We start from the raw sequence: 16,257 nt of genomic DNA on the forward strand, positions 1-16,257 counted from the left end.
ATGCACAGTCCTCTACGTGTAAGTGTCACTGCCAATAGGGCAAAAAGATTTTCCTGTGTCCTCCTTGTGTTTTTGGTCTGTTCTTGACCTTTTTAAAACTTGCATTTAACAATTTTCAGGCAGAGAAATTCATAAATCTCTTCTGCTGCGGTGAGGTTATCTATGCATGTCTTACCTTTCACACTGTGTTACCTCAGCACCTATTTTACTTTGGAGAATCTGATGCAGAATATTAAGTGAGAATCAATTTATTGATAGAAATGGGTCAAATACTAGTATTTAGGCAATTTTATCTGCATTTGTTGCTTTAGAATAGCTTGGTACCATGAATTATGGCACATACAACATTTTTCAAATAACGCTACATGTATAAAATATGGAAACATGATTATTTTAGATTCAAAAGGCTCTTTAGTCATGCTTATGCATATTTGAGATGGGACATTTTTCTCCCAAATGAGAAGGAAATGAGATAGCAGCTTGCCCATTCATAATGTTACTCACTTTCCCTGCTTAAATGCATTTTTAAATGACTAGAGTATCTATGAAAGAAGAAAAAAAGAAAGAAGAATAACTTCAGAAGAGCTGGAGTTGAGTCTCCTATTTATCTACATTGATGAACTGGGTTCACATCAGACACTGAGTCTGTATGGTGTGCTGACAGTGCCTGTAGGCAGGGGTTGCAGAGTCCTATTGCCTTTTTATGGCAAAGAGATGGAAATGTTTCCTAAGTCACCACAGAGATTTTCACGTTCATGTCTGTACTGCTGAGCCTCCAGTGTGCTCTGGATGTATCTGCAAGAGCACTTTAGCAGGAGCACTTTAGCACTTCTGAGTGCTGCCTCCTTGTTGTACCCATTTAGTGCTCCTACCAAGTATTTCATAGTGTGGACTATAATGTTCTTAAAGGAAATGTACAGCACTTCTGTCATCCAAATTGGAACGACATGGTGCAACCTCATGCTGGGCCATGTGTGCAGTGGTCTCCTGGTTCTGGGCCGTGGTGGAAGCCCAGCTGCCTGCAGGTGCCTTCTTATGTGCCGCCATTGTGTCCAGGTTGCTCTCAAGATGCTGCCGTCCACATAAGGAAAAAAGAATTAATGATATGACGCCATAGAGATGCCCTAAACATAGCATCTGGCTACAGTACCGAAAGCTTTGGAGTTTTCTGCAGAAAATTAAGAGTATATTGATCAGTGTTTGCTTTTTGTCTGCCCACAGTCACCAATTACAATAACGTGATAGAAGCAAACTCAGATTCAGATGACGAAGATAAATTGCATATCGTAGAAGAAGAAAGTATAACTGATGCAGCAGACTGTGATGCAAGTGTGCCAGAAGATGACCTGCCAACAGACCACACAGCGTTACCAGAAAACAGTGAAAGGGAAGGGAGCACAAACAGCTGCTGGGAAGATGAAGGTATGTTCATTTTCAGTATGATTCTCTGTAATGTTTCTAAGAAGACTTTAGATAGAGGTTTTTGGTTACTTTGTTACTGGAATTATTAGAAGCAATAACATGTAGATACTGTGTTACACTTTATTTTCTTAGTTAAGTATTTGAGGTACAGCCCTGTGTGTACCTCAATTCCAGCCACCATTCTTTAGCATCCACTTTGCTGAAACCTGTGACTTAAGAATAATTGTGTGACCTCACATCTAAATGAACTGAAGCACTCATATGGCCACTAAATGTGGTCCAGCTTTTATGTAGCTGCCCATGCCAAGGTGTGCTCTGAAATGTGGAACTCGAAGTTAAACTATTAGGTAGATAATTTTCTTAGTTCAGCAAAATCTTTGTTCTCCTCCAGTGTTTTATACACCGTGAGTTGAAGTTACATAAAAATGGGCTGCATGGAGACTATTTCTTGACCCAGCCAAACACAGGTGTAGGAAGCCTGGGTGTGGATTGAGACTGGGCTCAGATATGGACTGAACATTTCTTGGGGCTACAGCTGCAGGTAGTTACACCCAATATGTTACCTAAGGTTGCCTCTGGGGAGTCTCATATATCTAGATATGTAATTGCATCTTTTTGGACTTCCTATTTCAAATGTGCCATTTTAATTAAGAATTGTTGACTCAAATGAAGCATTTGAACCAAACTATTGTAATTCTGTATGGTATTCTCTGCCTTGGTCATTGGTTACTCAGGCAGGCAGATTGTCTTACAGGCTTACTAAAATTACTGTAAATTTCTTATGTAAAAATTACAAATTCTGAAGCCTCTTTTGTAGCAGCCAGGAGGATTTTTTTATCTGATAGTAAGGTTTTTTAAAATAGATTGTTTGAACTTTTGTTAAAGGCTGTGTGAGAAAAAATGAAGGCTAAATTATGTTTCATGGAGCTTTGATTTGCCATGGTAAAACTCTATTTACTTTTTTATGGCTTTCATAGAAAGAAAGGTGCAAGCTGAAAATCACATCATCAGTCTCGGTTGTACATTAGAAATCCTAAGAGCAGGGTATTGAATACGTGATCTTCATCTCAAAGGGAGCAGTGCTGGGGTAGTCTGTGCAGAGCTGACACTGTCACTGAGAGTGGCAGTTGTCTTTAGAAAACACCATGGCAGTTTTAGTAAGTGGATTTTCATTGCTGGATTAGTGCTGAAGGTTCCTACTTGTAGTTGAACTTGACAGAATGGGTATTTTACACATTTATTCGGTTTGCAAACACAAGAATAGGAACACACGTAACATCTCTTTATCAGATTAGTTTCCTTCCGTTTCCAGTCATTCTAACCGAACTTCTACAAGACCTTCAGAACAGGTGTTTTAAATATAAGGTGTGTATCTCCAGAGGTTTAACTGAAGCAGTCACACCGGTTTGAACAGATGAACCACGTGTATCCGGCACCGCTCGCTGGCGGGGCGCCAGCATTCATGTGTGCACTGATCCTATGATGTCAGCTCTTTTTGCTTCAGGTTAAACTAAAGCCTGTGCTACGAATAAGAAAGGAAATGTCAACCCCTATTGACTTGTTATATTAATAAACGTTTGAGGGGAGGTTAAATGTTCACAGCATCAGCTTGATCAAGTTTTCTGCTTACAACCAAATTTTCCGTTTTTCTAGTGAGTTATCTTATCCATCTCTGGATCTTTGCATTGACATTGTGGTAGTGTCATGTATGGTGCCTGTGACCTGGAAATGAGCAGCATTTAGCTCTGCAAGTCCCATGTATCTCTGAGCAGCAGTTCATGAGAAATGGTCAGATGCTGCACAGAGCAGAGCCAAGTAGTGCTGCCATGCTGAGGTGGCTGTGGCAGGGTCAGGCAATTCTCAGTGGCCTTAAAGAAGCCATTTTTCACCTGGTTGTGGTTTCTTAGTGGCTGATGAGATCTAATTTGATGGCTCTACCAGGTGCTGTAGAGATGCATAATATGAGTATGGCTGAGTGTCCATATTCCCACCCAGTGCAAGGAGCTTGCTCAGCCCCTCTGCTGCTTGCCAAGCAGTAGAATGGAACTTGCTAGAGACACTCTAATTTAAGCCGTATGGGTAATAACTTACAGATAGTAGCTCTGTTCCTCATAGCCTGTTTCATAATGGGGAAAAATCACAAACCTTTTTAGGAAGAAAAATAGTGTAGTTGGTATCATAAATATTTTTAAGAAATGAAATTTTAGATTTGAATTTTCATTGCCTGCCATTGACTGCCATACATATTCTGAACAAAGCCTCTGGTATCAGGAGCCAAAAATACAATTACTTCACAGTTGGATATTGACTAATATTTTATGTATTGTAGTGAGGTTTTTTTCAGATGCTAATTCAAATCAATGAAAGATTTATGCCTTACAGTTTCCTTTTTTACCTTTTTTTTTTGTGACTATCTGCAGATAGAGCTTCCCCTCCTCTTCCCTTTTATGTCTGGTGGGTTTTGTCAAGGTAGACCCAACTAAGAGAATTTTCCTTTAAGAAAGCCATTTGTATCTGGGAAATCAAACTTGCCCTAGGATTTCTCATCTCACACATAAAGGAGGAATTGGCTTTTCCTGCATTTAAATGTGGCTCATTCTGCATTTGTGACTAGACATGCCCAAAATTTTTCCCTGCACTGAATTAGAGTGAAGTAATATAAACAAAAATATAACAGTTGGCATTTTGGATCCTGCCCGTCATATATTTTAGCATCTTAAGTCATCTTTGCAAGTCTTTCTTTGCACTATAGCTCTGAAGCATGTACCATCTCCAAAATAAAGCAATGACTGTTGATTGCTATGGTATTTACATACAGTAACATAGTATAGTAGTGAATAATGGAGTGATAAAAATGGCTCTGTTTCACTATACACTCCAAAGCCATTCTGTGTTTCTCTGAAGAAAGGGAGAGCAGTGTGCAGCTGTGCAGACAGGACCTGCAAATCATCAGCTGTTTCCAAATACTGCTAAATGAAAGAAACAGAGTAAATTTAATATTTCTATGATACTCTGTTTTCGGGAAATGATGTTCTAATGTATCAGTTAGCTGCATTTAAATAGCTCATGCTGTGATTGCTGGAGAAACACACTGTCCTGCTCCTTACCTGTCTTTACCTGTCTTCAAATAATGCATTAATGGCTAACATGTAGTATGGCTTCCTTTGCAAATTTAATTTCTTTCACTGTAAAATATCTCTGTGGTTCAACCAATTATGCTGGAGTAATGTGGAATCCATATTTTTGAAAGTATGTTGTCTTTTAATGCAATTAGAGAAGTGGACAAAAGTGCTGTAGAAATAGCTCCTCAAATACACTACACTGCTGTGTGTATGCGGTTTTGTTGTGTTTTGTTGTTGTTTGAGGGTGTTGATTTGGGGCTTTTTTCTTATTTTTGGAGTATTTGTTGTTCCTTTTCTGAAATGTAATATTTCTGCAGGAAAAGAAACAAAGGAAATCCTGGGGCCTGAAGCTCAGTCAGATGAAGTTGGATGTACAGGTATTTGTTTGTTTGTCTTGTTTATCTCTGTCTATTCTTATAGCTTGTCTGCCAAAGCTTCAGCAGTGAGAACAAAAGGGGTGTAACACTGATCTTGTTGGCAGAATACAACTACAGGCCAGCAGGTAGTGTTTTAAACTAATAAGGAATACACCAAAATAAATGCAAGCTGCTACTTACCTCCTTTTCCACTCCTCTGCTTGTACTGATTATACAGAAAACGAAATGAAATGTGGATCTTTGGTATCAGAATCAAACAAGGACAGACTTTTACAGATGCAGGAAGCAAGAGGTTAAGCATTTTTCAAACTAAAAGGCCTAAATTGTGATACGTGCTGCACTGAAGAATTTTAGGGGAAGAAAAAATAAGGTGCAAAAATGCATTGAGTTAAAGAGTGCATTTTTGCAGAGTTTGTAAAGAATACTTTGTAAAGTGTGCTTTTAGTCTTTTTTTTTTTTTTTTTTTTAATTGTCATTATGCCTGTTTCTGTGTTAAAACTTTGCATGTTCCTATACCTTAAAGAGCTTAACCTATGCTAGCATTTGTAAGGAGCTGTGAAGTCCTTGGACAGAGGTTGATTTGGAGATGAGAGTTACTGATCCCTTTTCCAATTTCTTTTTTTTAAAGTTTTCATTTGACATCTTATATGGTGGTTTTTTGCTCTTAGTAAAAGAAGATGAATGTGATTCCGATGCAGAAAATGAACAGAACCATGACCCTAATGTTGAAGAGTTCCTTCAACAAGAAGATACAGCTGTTATTTACCCTGAAGCACCTGAGGAGGACCAGAGACAAGGCACACCAGAAGCTAGTGGTCAGGATGAGAATGGTAAATATGCCACCAGTTCAGTTCATACAAAATAAATTATGTTATGCACTTGACCCCAAAGCTCTGCTGTGCTTTGAAAGACAACAACACATGATACTTGATTTTGTGATGCAAGGCACACACTAAGAGTCAGTTATATGGGTGCCTAAATGGTAGTTGGAAGTAAAATCAAGCTCTCGTAAATCCATTGGGGTTATTATCCCAAAAAGACAAGGACAGAGAAAACTGAAACATTACTTATATAAAAATATTCATGTGATTTGTGATGGAAGCCCATTGAGAAATACTGCCTTTCCAGTAGACTTCAAAAATGTTGTTTTATATTGGAATAAGAACATTTTTATTTTATTATGAGCTGTTTGTATTCTTAGTGAATTCTTCATGTAACATTTAATTGAAAACAACACCCTATATAAATGGTTTGGAGATGTTCTGATCCAGTTGTTTATTAAAAAGGAACGTATTTGAACAAAAAATGTTATTGTGGCTGCATTAGTTCACTGGAGTCTAAGGGAGAGCAGTGAAAGGGTTGCTGCTGACAAATTTGTCTTGCTCCCTCAGAATTCTTACATTATTAAATATTTTAGTAATAAAAAAGAAGATATTTAAGAAATAAACACATATAGAAGAATATAGGAATATATTTAAGAAGTAAACTGAGTACCTGCCTATATATTACATAAGTAGGACATGAATTTCCAATATTTTGTGATTTCCTTCACGTGTTTTGTAAATTTCAATTAAGTTATATTCTTAACAGTAGCATTTTAAAGTTTTTTACATTTGAATCTGTAGTTGCAGTGGCGCAGCTTGTCAGGTTAGCTTTACAGACTTGCAGTGATTTCCATGTAATCATTAAAAATAAACTTCAGCCTTAATAATTGAAATTGTACCTAACCATGTAAGTTCAGATGGAAGTGCTCTGAAAGTCACAGTGCTGGACAGTGATGCTCAGTGCTTTAATAATTTGGAAGAGAAAATGCCAGAAAAGTGGTGATTTTTGGTAAAGGTAGATTCCTCCAAAGCTGAGGAGGGGCAAGTGAGGTGACAGAGCATCAGAGTATTTAGTACTGGGATCGTGAAACCTGCCATTTCGGCATTTGCTTCAATGGAAACAGAATCTAAGTTATGCTTGTGACATTTCCACTGACTTGTATTTGTGCTGAAATGCAGTATTCCTTATGGCATGTGAATTGAATTGTAGATGTAAAAAATGAACAGAAGGGAAGCATGGAAGCATGCTGTATCCACACACAAGCATGTGTTCATTTTAGTCTTGGAGAAACAGAGACTGAACTGGTTAGAACAGCACAAAAGCCAGTGAAGTATGAGTGTTACCAGCTTTCTCCCATAAGGAGGGAAGAAGATCCTGTGCGGCAGAAAAGTTGTTATTTTCACATAATAAAGAAAACTGGTCTGACTCTCCACTGTTGTGAAGGCAATAGCATGTTCAATGAAAATGGCAAGAAATTCACACAAATAGGGATTGCTACTGTATAGCGCACATATGCAATCTATGGCAGTAACTGCTGGCAGATGTCATGAAGATAGATAATTCAGAAGTACTTCAGAAACTAACGGTTAATTTCATCAGTGTTAATAATTGCTTATAGTTCAGCAACTTCAAATGACCATCTGTACCCCAGTTTGCACCTCATGATTCAGATCATAAACTAGATATCTGTGCAGATGTTCCACTTTCCTCTCTTGCTGTCATTCAGCACAGTGAATAGATGCTTTGTTGCAAAATTTGCTTCCCATTTCCCTTGAAGCTTGGTCACTGGACCTTACCAGACCTCATAAACAGATAATTTGATCCAATACTGCAAACCTTGCACTTCTATAAGCACTTTTTCCATTAATCTGTAAAGTAAGATGTTTTCTAAATCTCAGAAACAAATCTTTTCTAGCATAGAATAAGTTACTATATATGGGGGAGAACCAAATGCTGATAAGAAAAAATAGAGTTAAAGCTTCATAAATGATGACTTCTCAGGAATATTCCTGTCAAATTAATATTCAGCTTCAATCTGATTTCATTTTTTGCTGGTACAGGAGTAACTTCATAGAAGCCAATAGAATAAATCCCATAGGTTGTATTAGAATCACATTTATGGCATCACATCTGATATCTCTTCTTTCTGTCACTCATCTGCTTCTCCTGCATATAGTATGTCCCACATAGCTGTGCATAACTACGAAGAATATCAGCTGTGTTTCTGTTCTCCTTTCTCTTACAATTTTGTGTTAAGAAACAAGAAGATCATTCTCTGCAGCCTAAAAATGTTGCTTATTCCTCATGATCTGGAAATAGGGTGATCATTAAGTGCTGCAGTACTAGACTAGGTTAACCAGGACTACAGAGCTTACTGGGTCTAAAACTACATATTACAGTGGTCAGAGTACTTTCTCATCAGAGACACGTGCAGAGGCTCTGGTGCTGTGTGGGGACAGAGGTGTGGTTCTGGGGAGTGTCTGTGTGCTGACATCCTCCAGCACACGCTGGGACAGCTGCACCCTACCGCAGTCAGTAACATAATACCTAAAGAAAAAATACGAACAGTCGTTGTTCCTTTTCTAAACCAGACGGAGCTTCCCAGCAGCTGCACGTTTTCTTACAGTCGTATGTATGAATGTAAACTGTGTCTGTCGATGTTGGTTGAGTTCAGAGTTTACATCTTATTTAAATACGCTGTATTCTCTCTCCTGTGCAGGAACACCCGATGCATTTTCCCAGCTGCTTACCTGCCCGTACTGCGATAGAGGGTACAAGCGCTTTACCTCTCTGAAGGAACACATTAAATACCGCCATGAAAAAAACGAGGATAACTTCAGTTGCTCCCTTTGCAGTTACACGTTTGCATACAGAACACAGCTGGACCGCCACATGACGTCGCACAAGTCGGGACGAGATCAGGTCAGTGGCATTGGCTGGAGGCCCTGCTGTCCTCTGCAGCAATGCCTGGTGTGTGAGTAGAGACATGCAGAGCATGATGGACATTCGTCTCAGAGTCTGGTGGGCTGAAGTGCCGATCCTTGAGCAATTAAACCTGCTGTTGAAGTCAAAGTTCTTCCATAGCTAACAAAGGGTGATCTGATTTGCTGTACTTCCATTCATCCAGGCAGTTCGGTTGGGTTTGAATTCTAGTTTTCAGAAGTGCTGAAGATATTCTGAACTCATTTTCTGTGGTTCATTTGTTGACCTGAGGGCATGGTTCTTTGAAATGCCCATGATGAGTTAACCACCCCATTATTACTGAGGTGCCTGAGGTTCCCCGCTCCCTGCTTTTCTGTTTTTCTTCTATCCCTAGGATTTCCCATCGCCCAACCCCAATTACATGCTTTCATAGCTTTCCAGAGGTGCTGAAGCTCAGTAAGCCAGGTGAAGCTCATTGAAACAGACAGGAATTAGCCAAGGAAACAGACACAGTTTTTTATCACCAAGTTAGAGAGAGGGTTGGAAACTCTCCTTCTGAGGGCAGACTACAAAGATTGATACTCCTTGGAGCTGAAAGAGGAGGGAAACATTGCAGAAATACACAGAGCCATGAATAGTGAGGAGAACATATTTCTTGCAGCTCCAAAACAACAGTATTCAATTAAACTGAAAAGCTCTGACATAAAATTAACCAAAATGATCTTTTACATATTGCATGTTAATTATTGTTCTTCAAACTATCACTAATTCAAAGAATTTATCAGGGTTAAAAGTGCATTCTCCTTCATCCCTGAGTGAATACTTTCAGGAAACATTGCAAGAAGTATGGGCAGTCCTGCCCAAGGGTTTTGCTGTTCTGCAAGGCTTGGAATAACCTCACCAGCGTGTTCTGGCAGAGTGTTTCTGATTTATTCCCCACGAACAATTCATTTTTGCCTTGTGCTCTTACTGCCTTGGCTTCCACTTTAAAGATGCTATCATCTTATATACAGCTGATATCTATGCCTATAAAATCCATGAATGCTTTTTGTAAAATCTAGTTGCTGTGAGCTGCCACTTTTATTTCCAGTTTTTCCAACTAGAAACCTAAAAGCAGAAGAAAAGAGTAGTTGGGAGGACTTTCCATTTTTGCACCTGGTTGTAATGAAAGACAAAAAAGGATCAGGTAAACAACCAACCTTAGAAGAATGGGTAGAAAGGGAAAAGTAGATTGTATATGTTTCTGAAGGAAACATTTCAGATATATTTTAATAGGATTATACTTTTGAAGGCAACTGAATTTTTAAGACTGGTGCAGAAATATTTTTGACAGATCATATCCATGCAGGAAGGTGAAGCACTGGGATGTAGTGCGGCATCCACAGTGGCTGTCTGCATGCTGAGAGCCTTTAACTTGCTGAATCTTGAGTCAAACAAAGCTGACTGATTCTCTACAGGCTTAAGTGAATCCTGACACAGTTCTTTGTACTGAATGGAGTTGGATCACAAAAGTGCAGCAAGTCAGCTGCAGTCTCCCAGAGCATCTCCTTCCCGGTGCTTCAACAGAGATGCCTGGACACTGACGGCTCCCAGCACAGGCATGGTGCTGCTGGGCACCTCCTTACCACAGCTCACCCCGATGGCCGAGTGCAGCCTGAAAGCAGCTGCTGCTTTTTAAATAAGCTGTTGCTTTGAACAGATAGAAAATCCAGTTCCTCTATTTCATGTCATAAATAAACATATTTCCTGTTTATGAGGGTGGATAGTGATAGGACAAGGGGAAATGATTTTAAACTGACATAGAGGAGGGTTAGGTTAGGTTTTAGAAGGAAGTTTTTCACACAGAGGGTTGCAGTGCACTGGAACAGGTTGCCCAAAGAGGTTGTGGATGCCCCATTGCTGGAGGCATTCAAGGCCAGGCTGGATGTGTCTCTGGGCAGCCTGGTCTGGTGGCTGGAGACCCTGCACTCAACAGGGTGGTTGAAATTATATGATCATTGTGGTCCTTTTCAACCCAGGCCATTCTATGTCAGTAATTAAGTAGCTCTGAGTTTTAATGCACGCGCTATTTTTGTCATAAAAAGCACACATTAATAGATGATAAAATTTGTAATAAAATTATATCTAGCATATATATATATATGTCACACATACCATACGTATTCACACATCGTTTTTCACTTCTGCTTCTTTGAAGCTAGTACAGTGATAAGGCTAAATTAAATGTCATTGGATTAAAAGTTTAAAGTACTTGATAATAAATGCTCCCAAAAGGTGAAATATGACAGAAATAATTTCAGAGCTTCAGTGCAAACAGTGAATAACTGTGATGTTGTATACTGAGGAACTCCCTCCATACTACTATTTATTTTAATTTACGTTTTTATTTGTTTCGAGAATTAATTGTGACTGAGCACCTTTGCAGTCACTGTTCCATCTGCTCTTGAGCAATCCTGTGGCACCGTTACGTAAAGGAATCTCAGGCCAAATATTGCAGACACGTAAATGGAAAAATCAAGTCAACTGATTAAACTTTGAACAGGCTTCTATGCACTTTAATGTTTCTCTGTCTTTTGTGACATATTCGGTGGTTGGTGGGCTTGGGCTTTTGTTGGGTTTTTGCTTTCACATGTTGGATCTGTGTATATGTTAGAACTTACTCACATAGTGCATCAGAGCAAGATCTTCACCTGAAGTTAGGAGAAGGAATGAGTACTTTTTATTCCCTTTTACTGTACCAGGTTTATTCAGAAGATGCACATGGTTCGTTTTTAACCTGACTTCTAATTTGTTTCTTCTCCATGCATAACACATACCAATTTCAGTCTCTTAAAATTGTGATTATTTTCAGTTTTGTATTACATTTTCTCTGTAACTGTGTGAAAATACAGGCTTTTTTTCCAGTATGCTGTTTGTTGCAATAATTGCTAATTCTTTCTTGCAGAGACATGTGACGCAGTCCAGTGGTAATCGAAAATTCAAGTGCACTGAATGTGGAAAAGCTTTTAAATATAAACATCATCTAAAGGAGCACCTACGAATCCACAGTGGTAAATAAAACAAGCACTGAATTATGTACTAATGCTACCGTTCCTACTCTGTATAACTTTGATGCAATATCAGTCTTATAAGTGTAATTTTAAAATACTAGGGCTTTCCTTTCTCTTTCTCTAAGACTCTGTACCTACTGACTGCAGCCTTCAACTGTGTGCAGAAAATTTGTAGGATAACTCAAGAGGTTTTACATTTGCAACTTGAGCTCTGACATTTAAGGAAGCTTCACATGTGGCAGGAGATATGGGGCATCCTTCTGGTCTTTCTCCCTTGTCTGTTTTTTCTCATTGTTGGCAGACCACTTAGCTAGTTGTGAGCCTTGCTAGAAATCTCTAATTGATAGCAATCAGGATACAGTAACTGTACTTCCCTACCATGGCTGCTATTTTCCCCAGTACATGATGATTAAAATAGCCTCAGGGCACACATGTGAGATTGTCATACCACATCACATCAGCTTCAATTTATAATGTTACATATTTATAAATATTATATAATAATAAGTATCCCTCGATTTCTTTATTTTGACCCAGTTTTACTCAGTAAAGTATGAAAAGCAGTAAGTATGAAAACAAGGCGTTAGGCCATCTTTTCCTTTCTTATTGGTTGCTCAGCCATGGTAATAGCAATTAAGTGCACTTAGAAGCCCTTCCTCAGGAAGCCTCACCTTCATTTCATTTCCACAGAGCAGTGACATCTGCTCCTGTGCATGGGAAGGCTTTACTGACAGGCTTTTCAGTCCAACGCCAGCCAACTGTTCTTTTTCCTTCTTTTCTTTCTTCTTCCTCTGTAACCCAGATCTCCTGAAAAGTCACCTCTCTCTGTGGGTGTCATGATTGCATCATTGTATGCATCTTCCCGACCATTCAACCTGGGTTACATCTCTGAAGGCAATGTTCATCTGTCTTACACATGTGTCTAGTTTCTTTTTACTCGGCTGAAGAGTGTTGTAGGAAGATACAGATACATTACACTTGAGTTTGACTCAGTAAAATTTATATAACTCTTCATTTAATTGTGATTTGCATTTATGCCATTTATAGTTTTTCTTTGGTTAAACATATTCTATATGTTTTATTTTATTTCTTTTTCCTGAAGCAGCTTATGCTGCTTCTGACATCAGTAGAGCTACTACTGGAATGAAGTTTAATGAAATCTTCCAGTACCACATAGACTCATTTGTGTGATATGTAGCCAGTTACTAGAAAGTACTGAAATGTGTCATGATCACGTGGGTGCCATTCTGTGTGTCCTGTTGGGTCATGGTGAAACTTATCACAGGACCCTGGGATCAGAGCTATAGTTGATGTAATTGTTGTTGGACTTCAATTCGCTGTAAAGGACTTTTTTCTCTACGACTGTGAGGGGTAATTTTAATATCTTGTTTTCTAGTTACTATTTGATGAAGCTACATTGTAACCTATCAAACTATTGCATATGTCTTTTCTCTTTCTTTCTTTCTTTTTTAATCTTTAGGAGAGAAGCCATATGAGTGCCCAAACTGCAAGAAACGTTTTTCCCATTCTGGTTCATACAGCTCACACATAAGCAGTAAGAAGTGTATTGGTTTGATGCCCGTGAATGGTCGAGCTCGGTCAGGGCTCAAGACGTCTCAGTGCTCCTCCCCTTCCCTTTCTGCATCACCCGGTAGCCCAGCAAGACCACAGATAAGACAAAAGATAGAAAATAAACCCTTGCAAGAGCAACTTCCTGTTAACCAAATTAAAACTGAACCTGTGGATTATGAATTCAAGCCCATAGTGGTTGCTTCAGGAATTAATTGTTCGACCCCTTTGCAGAATGGGGTTTTTAGTGGTGGTAGCCCATTGCAGGCAACCAGTTCTCCTCAGGGTGTGGTGCAAGCTGTTGTTCTGCCAACAGTGGGTCTCGTGTCTCCCATAAGCATCAACTTAAGTGACATTCAAAATGTACTTAAAGTGGCAGTGGATGGTAATGTAATAAGGCAAGTATTGGAAAACAATCACGCTAACCTTGCATCCAAAGAACAAGAAACAATCAGCAATGCATCTATACAACAAGCTGGCCATTCCGTCATTTCAGCTATCAGTCTTCCTTTGGTTGACCAGGATGGGACAACCAAAATTATCATCAACTACAGCTTGGAGCAGCCGAGTCAACTTCAGGTTGTTCCCCAGAATCTAAAAAAAGAACATTCTGTTCCTACAAACAGTTGCAAAAATGAAAAGTTACCAGAAGATCTTACGGTGAAGTCCGAGAAAGATAAAAACTTTGAAGGAGAGACCAATGATAGCACTTGTCTTCTTTGTGATGACTGTCCAGGAGATCTTAATGCACTTCAAGAATTAAAGCACTATGAAACAAAAAATCCTCCTCAGCTTCCTCAGTCCAGTGGAACAGAAGCTGAGAAGCCCAGCTCCCCCACCCCATCAGAAACTGGGGAGAACAACTTAACTCCTGGTCAGCCACCTTTAAAGAACCTTTTATCGCTCCTAAAAGCATATTATGCATTAAATGCACAACCAAGCGCAGAAGAGCTTTCAAAAATAGCCGATTCTGTAAACCTGCCACTGGATGTGGTAAAAAAGTGGTTCGAAAAAATGCAAGCCGGACAAATTTCTGTGCAGTCTTCTGGACCATCTTCTCCTGAACAAGCTAAAATAAGCAGTCCCACCGATAACGATGATCAAGCAGCAACTGCAAACGAGAGCGAACCCCAGAACAGCACAAACAACTCACAAAATCCGGCCAATACAAATAAATCTCAGACTTCATCAGGGGGATCAACTCAGAATGGTTCGCGCAGTAGCACGCCATCCCCATCACCACTAAACCTTTCTTCATCAAGAAATTCACAGGGTTATACGTACACAGCAGAGGGTGTACAAGAAGAGCCACAAATTGAACCTCTTGACCTTTCACTACCAAAGCAACATGGAGAACTGTTGGAAAGATCTACCATAACTAGTGTTTACCAGAACAGTGTTTATTCTGTCCAGGAAGAACCTTTGAACTTAACTTGTGCAAAAAAAGAACCACAAAAGGACAACAGTATTACAGACTCTGATCCTATTGTAAATGTAATCCCACCAAGTGCCAATCCCATAAATATTGCTATACCTACAGTCACTGCCCAGTTACCTACAATTGTTGCCATTGCTGACCAGAACAGTGTTCCATGCTTGAGAGCTCTTGCTGCCAATAAGCAAACCATTTTGATTCCCCAGGTGGCTTACACGTACTCTACTGCAGTTAGCCCTGCAGTTCAGGAAACACCACCAAAACAGACCCAAGCCAATGGAAGTCAGGTACTGAAGTCTCTGTGTTCTTGGTGTATCCTTATTAAATTTACAGAAAATTGTCAAAATAAATGAAATAACATTTAGGGTGGTGAAGCGCTGGAGCAGGCTGTCCAGAGAAGCTATGGATCCCCCATCTCTGAAGGTGTTTTGAGGCCAGGTTGGCTGGAGACCTGGGCGGCCTGAGCTGCTGAGTATGAATTCTGCCTATGGCAGCAGGGCTGGAACTGGGTAATCTTTAAGGTCCCTTCTAACCCAAGCCAGTCTGTGATTCTATGACTCTGAGAAAACATAAGTACAAACAATCCTGAACATTATTATTGTTTGTTAAGGGATAATAAATGTCACCGTTAACGCCTCTGCAAAGCTGCTCAGCTCAAACAATGTATGTCTGGACTGACAGCAGCATTCTAGTTCTGTGTATGAGCAAGTTAGTTCTTCACTAAATTCTACCATTCAAGAGGGTTTTCTAGAACATCAGTGCTCAGTATTTTGAGGACCGCTTAGTTTTCTGGATGAAAAACCAGTGTAAAGTCATAGTGTATATGTGTTAATGGCTCCTTACCTCCTCTTACCCAACAGACAGAAAATGAACTATTTGTAAATTACTGTTACTCTCTTCACTTTGCTGCACTTCCTTAGCTTGCAGAGTAGCATAACTTGTCCTACACCACAATGGCACTTTATACAAAATTCAGAAGTATTTTTAATTGGAACTAGGGTGGGTATTCATCATACTTTGTTCCTGTACCCTGTTGTGTTCCTCCCTGAGTCCTTCCAGATGTGACCTAACCAGACTCAGTCCTGCTGAGCATTACCTGTGTACATGGAGGCAGGGACATAGCAGAACAGATGTGGATCACATAAAGACTTAATGTTCTTAATTAAATCTTAAAAATTGTCAATTCAGCATTTTATGCAGGCTTCTCTATAGCCAGAAACTGAGGAACCTTGAAGATTTATGAGATTGCTTGTATGTTAACGTTTATGAGACAGACCAAATTTCAGGTAGCTAATACATACGTTTTTATGTTCAGGCTTGATAATGTATGACAAAATTAATTCTGTCTGATACCTCTAATGTCAGTTAGAAATACTGACATAGAAATTACTATGTTACTTAGAAGTGAGCTTCATCACTTGAAATGCTTAGAAACAGACTGCAGGTACAAAACATGGATAGTTTTTATTAATAAAATGTTTGAAATCCCCAGATTTTGGTTTAACTGAGATTTTGGTAGATTTATGAGGAGGAGG

General features: G+C 39.3%; 1 protein-coding gene across 6 annotated transcripts in view; it reads left to right on the forward strand.

Annotated features, from left to right (window-relative positions):
* The window catches only part of ZEB1 (zinc finger E-box binding homeobox 1), a 97,311-nt gene that overhangs the window by 76,112 nt on the left and 4,942 nt on the right, over positions 1 to 16,257 (forward strand). For all 6 annotated transcript variants that reach the window (XM_085538849.1, XM_085538853.1, XM_085538851.1 and 3 more), the window contains 6 exons: positions 1,222 to 1,422; positions 4,862 to 4,921; positions 5,590 to 5,751; positions 8,466 to 8,668; positions 11,613 to 11,718; positions 13,199 to 15,009. In XM_085538849.1, the coding sequence (XP_085394975.1) occupies positions 1,222 to 1,422; positions 4,862 to 4,921; positions 5,590 to 5,751; positions 8,466 to 8,668; positions 11,613 to 11,718; positions 13,199 to 15,009 (2,543 nt within the window). The remainder of the gene's footprint in view (positions 1 to 1,221; positions 1,423 to 4,861; positions 4,922 to 5,589; positions 5,752 to 8,465; positions 8,669 to 11,612; positions 11,719 to 13,198; positions 15,010 to 16,257) is intronic.

This window comes from Coturnix japonica, chromosome 2 (genome assembly GCF_054131305.1).
Source record: "Coturnix japonica strain WE chromosome 2, WE-NBRP24, whole genome shotgun sequence".
Taxonomy (NCBI): domain Eukaryota; kingdom Metazoa; phylum Chordata; class Aves; order Galliformes; family Phasianidae; genus Coturnix; species Coturnix japonica.